We start from the raw sequence: 8,717 nt of genomic DNA, 5'->3' as shown, positions 1-8,717 counted from the left end.
TGCGCGGCCTGCGCGCGCGTGCGCCTGCGCGCTCCAGTCTCTCTCTTGTTTTCGGAGCGCGAGCGAGAGTCGCGCCTCTCTTACGCCGTTGCACACAAAGTGCACATTCGTCGTGTCGTCCGTCCGCCACCGTCGGCGGTCGTCGTCGTCGTCCTACGTCCTACTCCCACAAAAATAACGATCCAATGGGAAGCGTGTAAACAATGGCTGCGAACGCGCCGGTTGGCCGCGCTGTCGTCAAGTCGGCCGCCGCCGGCCAATCGGCGTGGCGCGCGGCCGCGGCGCCGACGGAAAGTGGCGGCGCACCGTTCAGTACCCCTCCGTCCCCCTTCGCGGCTGCACGTCGAGCATTCAGTAGACTCGGCCATTTCTCTCGCGAAGCGTAGCGACTCGCTCAGCCGCGCGACGGTTTTTTTTTTTCGCGACTGCACCGTGCGGGTACTCCCGGAAGTTTTGCAAAATAACGCGACGCAAAAGGATGATACACTCCGGGCGCACCAGGCTCGAGGTAAGTCGACGCCGATCCGACGTTTATTCGGGCCCCTCGCGGCCCGTGGTAACGCGGCCGCGGAAACGCGCGTCGAAGTGCTGCCACACAGTCCGGGGGGGTCGTGCGTGTTCAATGTTGTCATTGCCGAGGCGAACAGCTGATTCGCTCCCCTGGCCACCGCGAAGCGCGGCGGCCACCACGGGCATCCTCGTCGCCGCCGTTTCGCGTCCCCGTCGTGACCAAGACGACGATTACGACCTACGACAAGGACAACGACAGTGAAGGCGTCATGCGCCAGGGCATTCTCTCGTTATTGTGGCTGGTTGCCTGACTGGTTGGCTGGCTGGCTGGCTGGCAACACGCTGTCATTACTCCGAGTCTTTTTCATGCGTGCTACGCATATATTCTCATCGACCAACCAAGGCGATTGTGCGAGCGGGCCCAGCTATAGCTTAGACAACCAGACAGCCAGTCAGCCAGCCAGCCAGCCAGCTCCGTTCTTTGTCCTGTCTTTCCTCTTTCCTTCCGTCCTTCCTTCCTTTCTTTCTGCCTGTCTTTCTTTCTTCACTTCTCTCTTTTTCGCACACTCCGCCTCTCTCTCTCTTTCTCTCTCTGTCCCTCATTCGCCCCCCTCTCTCCCCCTCCCTCTTTCTCTCTCGCTTTCGCGGTCGCCAGCGGTGGCTACGTCGCCAGCGGTGCGTTCTCGTTGTTAAATGCACGCCTCCCCCCTTCCCCGCGCCCTGGCTACCATCCTCTTCTTTGTTCTTCGCTCCGGCGGCGTCCGAGCAGCGACGACGACGACGACGACGCGCAAAAATCTCTCCGCGCTCTCTGGCGCACGGCAGCGAATCCCAACGACGACGATGACGAAGATGACGGCAATGACGACTATGACGACGACGTTCGAGCGTGCGAACGGAATGTCAATGAGCTCGTTGTTGCTCGCGACGCTGCGAATCTCGTCGGACAGACGTTGCTCCGCGACGTTTACTCCGCTTCGCGCGCGCGTTCCTCGGACATCGCTCCCTCGGCGTCGCGATGACGACGTCGTCCTCGTCGTCGCGACGACACGGTAGGCGCGGAGACGCGCGCACGTAGGCCGTGGACGCGTAAACAAGCGGGCGGACGAATGCGCGCGTGGCCGCTCGCTTTCGGCGAGAACGCGATAAGGTACTTAAAGAAGCTGTGAATGAAACCGCGTTTCCGTAGCATTATACACGTACACCTCGCTGTCTTCCAGCAGGGATCGAATAATTCATTGTGCACGCGCGCCTTGTGTGGTGCATCGCATATGTGTGTATGACCGCGTGGGTGTTTGCGAGAGTGCAAATTCTTTCGTTTTATTCAATTCACTTTAGCATTTTTTCCTCTTGTTTAATCTGAAATTACGCGGCATTCCTATACGATTACGAATTCCGCCTGATGTGTTAATAACACTGGGAATAGCGTAACGGATCGTGGTTTTTTTTTTTTTTATTGCGGACTGCTTCCCTATCTTGCTGTTTGGATTAGATAATTCGGACACGTTGATAACGCGTTGTTACTGGGGACATATTTGACTTTATTGGGTCGGATATTGTACGCATAATTTATCACCGTTTTTCATAAATTGCTCCGCCGGTACGTCGGATTGAAATTAATTTCTCGGTGGTAAACGGTACCTCTCGGTAATCTAGAAATAATTTACGTCTTAACTAAATATCCGTTTCTCTATATTTGAAAGAATAATAATGGTTGCGTCTGTATACATGTATACCAACAACACGTTCACACCGCTCCGTATCACGACTGTGTAGAAAGAAATCTGTGCAGTGTCGGCGCACACGCGCTAACACAATAGACGTATGTTTTTGCCGAAGAAGCGCCTCTGACAAATCCTCCTTTATTGTTTCGCGACTATATTTGCCAGCCTTCGACTAAAGACGCGTAGACTGAAGACCACAAGGCGCGATCGACGCCTCGACACACGAATGGCCGTATTATTGCAAAATATAATCCGTCTCGGCAAATATAATCCGTTTCCGCGACTGCTATTTTTATTATACTTCATTCATGAGTTGTAAATGTGCGGAAAGTTATTGGCATGCACGCGGCCACATGTCGAACATCGCGAACTGCCGCGCGTGCACTTCAACGCGTGTAAGAGCGTATAAATAATTAAAATGTGAAAATGTTTGCCGCGGAGGATTTGCATTCGGTCTTTGGTGTTGCGTGCACATACGCGTTAAGCCCGTATCAGACTACGGATTGGGATTGAGATTGGATTGAAATTTAATCAATCAAAATGGAGAAAACTGATCTCGAGTTTAGTGAACTTTGCTCCGATTTGGTCAAATTTCCAATCCAATCTCGATCCCAATCCGTAGTCCGATACGGGCTTTAGACAGCGTATAATTAGATTTTCGACTAAATTCTCCTTAATCGAGGGTAATCACTTTTTTTCCCCCGAGTTGATTTATCGTATCTCCTCCTTGTCCCCTTTCCCGTCTTCTTTTCTTTCGCAGCGCATCCCTTTCTTCGTCAACGTCGGTTTCCTTTACGTCTGCAACGCTTGATATGACTCTTTTTAAGTGCATTCTGCGGTGCTTTTTTGTACACAAAACAAAAACCCGTACGTGTTCAAGCTTTGTGAGAGAAAGAGAAAAGGATCAAGTTTGCAGGAAATGGTACAGAGCGCAGCTAAAAAGAAATATATACAGGGTGTCTTAGAATTGGCAGAAAATGAACATACGTAACATTATTCCTCTTCTTGTGAGTTCTCAAAGAGAATTTTCCCCAAGCAAAAATATCGCGGGAGGTCATTATTTTTCGTGACTCGTTCCTTTCCTAAACACGCTATATCGTCAATGCTAAGTCTCGAATTCAAAGAAGAAAAAAGTCTGCTTCTTGTTGTTAGATCCCACAATGCTCCCCTGACATATCTTTATCTTTGAAGATTAATTCACGAAAATTGGTCTTCAACCTCGGGAATGATTAGGTCGTCTCACAATCAGCATTGGAGTCGCGGAATCTCACGAGAAATCGTGCTGCGCCGATCTTCCGCTTTTTTTCCGTGGCTATTCTCCTGATTCTCCACGAATGTCCGGCGCTCGGAACCTACGGTCTATCGTTCACCGATGATTGCGTCGTCGGATACATCCGAAATGCAAATTGCATCATTCGCAATTCTCCGCAATCTCATTTCCTAGCAACACGCGTTCGCGCTCGCGATTCCGCGAAGAGGAGGAGGAGGATGCGCGCGCGCGGGCGCGGGCTCATCAGCGCGTGTCGCCCGTCACGAACGATCCTCGGCCGTCGACACTGGTGCGACTGCGACCTGAGGATTTCGCGGTATCTCGCATTCTCTTATTTCGCCTCGGAAAATTGAACAAATACGATATATCAACGATATATCTACTGTTTTCATTACAGTCCGTATTTAGCGTTTCTCGACAATCCCAGCTGTTCACCTAAAAATGACACATTTTTTTACCTTCTTATCTGTTTTCTCTTCCATTGCCCCGCCGTATCGCGATTCTGATCGAAATATCTCGAGTACTAATTGTCCTGTCGGGCGCGTTTAGCATGAAATAGTGATGCTTGAAAATTTCTCAACCTTCACGGAAAAAAAAGGATTTTCTACTATACGGACAATAAAATTTTTTGCTGCGAGAGCTAATTAATTTTGCAATAATAGCAAAACCTTTTGCTGCAATAGCAAAGTTCAGCAAAACTGTTGGCTATTGCGACAAAATGTTTTGCTATTATTGCAAAATTAATTAACTCTCGCAGCAAAAAATGTTAGTTGTCCTATATTTAACAAATAGATTTGCTGTTGCAGCAAAACCTTTTTTTTTTCGTGTCTCGCGTACAACTCACTGTTGACTATTGTAGACAAATCGGGACAGGTGCCAATTCTCTCAGGAATATCTCGAGAGATATTCGTTATTCGCAATGTTTTTATCGTGGCTTATTATTAGCCAACGGATTCTATAGATACGTTTGAGTACTTTCTAAGATAAACTTGCCTAGGCACCTCGTCGGCGCGCTTCCTCGTGAGACGGGCGATGCGATTTTTCGCGAGGGCAAGAAGCCGTAACGGCATATCAACAACGATGCGCGATGCAACGCGATGGAGGTCGTGCGAACGGGCTGTATACGTACGTTTCGCTTCGGATCAGAAATCAACTCGGGAACTGTAAATTTTCGTCTGACAGTGCCTTTCCTTTTTCTCTTTCGTTGCCGATTTGCATAATTTTTATTTAATTTATTTAGTAGCTCTTAAAGAAAGAATGCGTGGGTGTGTAGGCGAGTGTGTCTGCTTTGTAAATGCGTAAATTAGAAATGGTATAATTTTTTATGTAGATAATTTGTGATTCTCGATGTGATTTATTTTCGTATAACTGATATCATGTGAGTGTACGTACACTTTTTGTTTCGGATCAAAAATCAACTCGAGAACTGTAAATATTCGTCTGACAGTGCCTTTCTTTTTTCTCTTTTATTGCGAGATATCTGAAATATTGACGTTTACATGGTATCAGTGATGATGTAAGTATGTACGTGCATGAAGTAGGAACGCAAAATAGCATACATATTTAAGTGAAATCCAAAGTTTTTTCACAACAATAACCTCGATCGATATTTCCATTGAAAAATACAATAGCGAAATCTTAAATTTCTCCGAGGCGTTCCCGCTCAAAGACAACTATTTCATCCGCCGCGCGCTATTCCTTTCGATATCCTATAACTTCACCGGATAGTTTGCATAGTTTCATTGCACCTGGAATCCCGCAACAAGAAACGGGACTGTTCTGATATCTGCATAGGGCGCGATGCATTTTCCGATTGACGCAGTAAAATATTGATAATTTTTTTTTTCCGAAACCGTACTAGATCCCCGATTTCGATCGAGCAATCCACGGGCAGGATTGGATAGCGACATGACGTGTTACGGAGGTATCGTCGATCGGGATCCGATCGGGATTTCGAGAAAATCGTGTGGAGGAGATGGTCGCGGCAGGTGGACACGTAAACAGATGTTGCAGGACGCGCGCGACATTCGGCCGCGCACGCGGAATGATGATCGCGTTGCATCGATGCATGCAATGGTAGAGTCTACCGAAAAACTGAATTCTGGAGCTAGAATCTGCGACGAAATACGGGTGAAAAATACAGATCTCGGAGAGAAAACTGGTCGTTCTCTAATTATAGAGTTACAATGACGCAATAAAAATGATAAAAATAATGTGATAACAGTACGAATAACGAACGACGTAATGTCCAAGAAGCATTTAATAAACGTTGAAAATTGATCGAAATTCAGTATAGTTGACTCCACAATTTCTTTTTTTAAAAGAACGTGTTTAGGGAACGATTCTAATTCGTGTTTAAACGAAATCAAATAGAATTCTAAAGACACGAAGTACCGTTTCTCTCCCCTTTTTTTATTATTATCGAACTACCAGTGACTTCTTTTATTGCAACGTCCTTGTTTCTTTTTTTTCCCCTGTCGCGAAGCGGAGATTCTTGACGACCGCATTGATCTCTCATGCCCGCGTGCCGCGGCCGTGATACCGCCCGCTTTGCGGGTCTCCCCGACAGAGATAAGGAATAATAGAAGGCAATCGTATCGGGACCGGTGGCGTCGCGCGGGGTCCTCGCCCTCCCCCCGACGTCGCCGTCACGTCGCGTCGCGTCGCTCGCGATTTGCGCACTTTGTTTACGGGCGCGCAAACTCCCCCCCCACGCGCCGCTATTTGTCTTCCGTGTTTTAGCACACGTCCGCGGCGCATATGTTGTTATGTTTCGCGGCGATGGCTGTGTGTATTTAAGGCGAATGCCGAATCGATGACCGCTTATTTTACCGCTTTTGAGCCCGCCCGCGCGGAATCCTCTTCGCGCCATGCGCGCACGCACCGAGCGAAATCGGAGAAATAGCATCACGGGCCAAGAGGAGCGAATGGCTCTTGACGTATCGTGTAGTTAAAAACGATCGTCCGTTTATCTCGAGCGTCCGCGGAACGATACGCGTGCGCGGTAATGAAACGCGAAATTTTCGCAAGAAATAATGAAGTTTTTTTTAAGTCGCACTCATCGGGACTTGCAAATGAGCTTTATCCTTCAGCAGGAAAATTTGCGATTATTATTATGATAACGCCGTTAAAGTCGACGCACGTGTCGTCTTAACTTGTTTACACCATTACACAAAGGCTGTCTAATCTCAAGTACGAATCGATCAATTTATCATTGTATCTAAGTTACCTTTCCCGATACATACATTACATACATCCTATATATTTTTAGCTCTGATACAAATCGTCGTATGATCATTACCAACCGCGATAAACCGAATAGATATCTTTTTTATTAATATTTTTATTAATATATATATATACGAAATGATACACGTATATTTAGAATAAAATTAGCTCCGCGGGAATTAAGGTTTCCAAGTTATTTCTGGCCTTTCAAGATACAAAGTTCGTTTCGATGGAAACTGTGAGAAAATATAGCGCTTGAATTACAATACGTTTAGAATATAAAACGGAGAGTGTATCTTTTGCGCCGGTTATTTTGGCTATTTCACCGCACCGAGAACTATTCCAGATTATACGAGTCATAATTATTCACGAGGCTGCGCTCGTATTTTACGGTTTAAGGCCGTAACGCAATAGCGTGTATCTCCGTCGCATCGATGGCCATCGTTTGGCCACCTTCGTTATCCCGTATAATTTTATGCAGCGCTTGCATACTTCATGCGATAAGGCATAGGCATGGAAGTTTGAAGAGCCACCCTCGCGCCCGCTCGCGATCTATGCATACGGCTATTATTGATAAAAGCGCTTCCAGTCTTTATTTCAAGGACGTACACAATGACGAAATGGACGATATCCCGATTTCGCGGCCGAAGTAAAATAAGCCCCTCGCGAGCGTAACCTCGCACGCGAATACCAAACGCGAAATCCGCGTGGCGAAATGATCATTTCTAGCTCAACACCGGACGCATAAACTCGCGTCTGTAAGATTTGCCTGTTGGAGACGCACGTTTAACGACGTCCGCAGACACCTAAAATCCTTTTATATATGTGTAGTTGCACGGCTTATTGCATAGGGATCGTTAACAATAAGTAGAGCTTATTGGAAAATTTAACGATTCAAAATTGATAAAAGTATAGGGAATTCTTATATTAACGTATTATCAGCTGAAAGCCTATTAATAGACTTTTTGCTACTAGCATTTAATTGACTATCGATTGTGAAAGATATTAATCGGCATTTTATTATTTTTATAATTTCAATATTTATTTATCAGAATATATGATCTCTCGATTTTGCTCGAAAAACATACAATACGTTATTGATCGGCAATACGTATCGATTTCATCCGCTAGCGATAGTAGATAGTGTTAATACAGAGAATTCCGAAAATCTGCAATCGTAAACTGCTAATAAAATTATTCGATAAATTTTCTAATATCATTTTACATAAACTAAATTTGCATGATAATTTTTCCTTGGCATGTTACGTTGTAAAATTACATATACACAACTTAAGCAACTTTTTATTTAATTTTTTTATGTTATAGGTATCGTCGTGGCGTAATAATTTTGTTATTATGTTTACAAGAACGTGTTGTGAAAGTATCCTTATCTGACGGCAGGAATCTCGCTGTATTTGAACAAAATTTATATTCCTATTGTTAATTACTAATTCGTAATTCGTCGAGTCACTAAATTTTCCACAAAAGGAAACGATTGTAATTATGTATTATAATAAAATACATTATTTTATATTCCAAATTTACACTATTTCAAATTCTTTGTAGATATACCTATATGTATAAGCTTTAGTTTCTACTTGCTGTGAAGGAAACTAAAGGTACAAATTTTCATCTCACACAATTGGCATTAAATAAATAAACGTTTACGAAAGTAGCAATTGGTAATTATAATTTCATAACCTGCATTTAAATGTATAACAATCACTTCTTATCCTTATGGCTATGCAAGATGAGAAGCTTTCTCATTGTGTATAGATCGCTTTCATACATGTATCACACAGACGTAAACGAATTCATTGATTCATTTTTAACATCCACAAGGTACGGCTAAAACGACTGTCCAGCGAGTGAAGAAACAGTTTCTCTCTCTCTGACTCTCTCTCTCTCTCTCTCTCTCTCTCTCTCTCTCTCTCTCTTTCTCTCTCTCTCTGACATAATGACATATTTACTTATATGTAATATTG

At 44.9% G+C, this 8,717-nt stretch overlaps 1 protein-coding gene across 2 annotated transcripts in view; it reads left to right on the top strand.

Annotated features, from left to right (window-relative positions):
• Nucleotides 1-330: 330 nt before the first annotated feature.
• The window catches only part of LOC112456094 (F-box/LRR-repeat protein 20), an 18,406-nt gene continuing 10,019 nt past the window's right edge, over nt 331-8,717 (top strand). For both annotated transcript variants that reach the window (XM_025018398.1, XM_025018397.1), the window contains exon 1: nt 331-508. In XM_025018398.1, the coding sequence (XP_024874166.1) occupies nt 479-508 (30 nt within the window). In that variant the 5' untranslated portion in view covers nt 331-478. The remainder of the gene's footprint in view (nt 509-8,717) is intronic.

The sequence above is a fragment of the Temnothorax curvispinosus genome, unplaced genomic scaffold (assembly GCF_003070985.1).
Source record: "Temnothorax curvispinosus isolate PA1 unplaced genomic scaffold, ASM307098v1 QBEX01006657.1, whole genome shotgun sequence".
In the NCBI taxonomy this organism is placed as follows: Eukaryota; Metazoa; Arthropoda; class Insecta; order Hymenoptera; family Formicidae; genus Temnothorax; species Temnothorax curvispinosus.
This window is presented reverse-complemented; position numbering and strand designations above follow the sequence as displayed.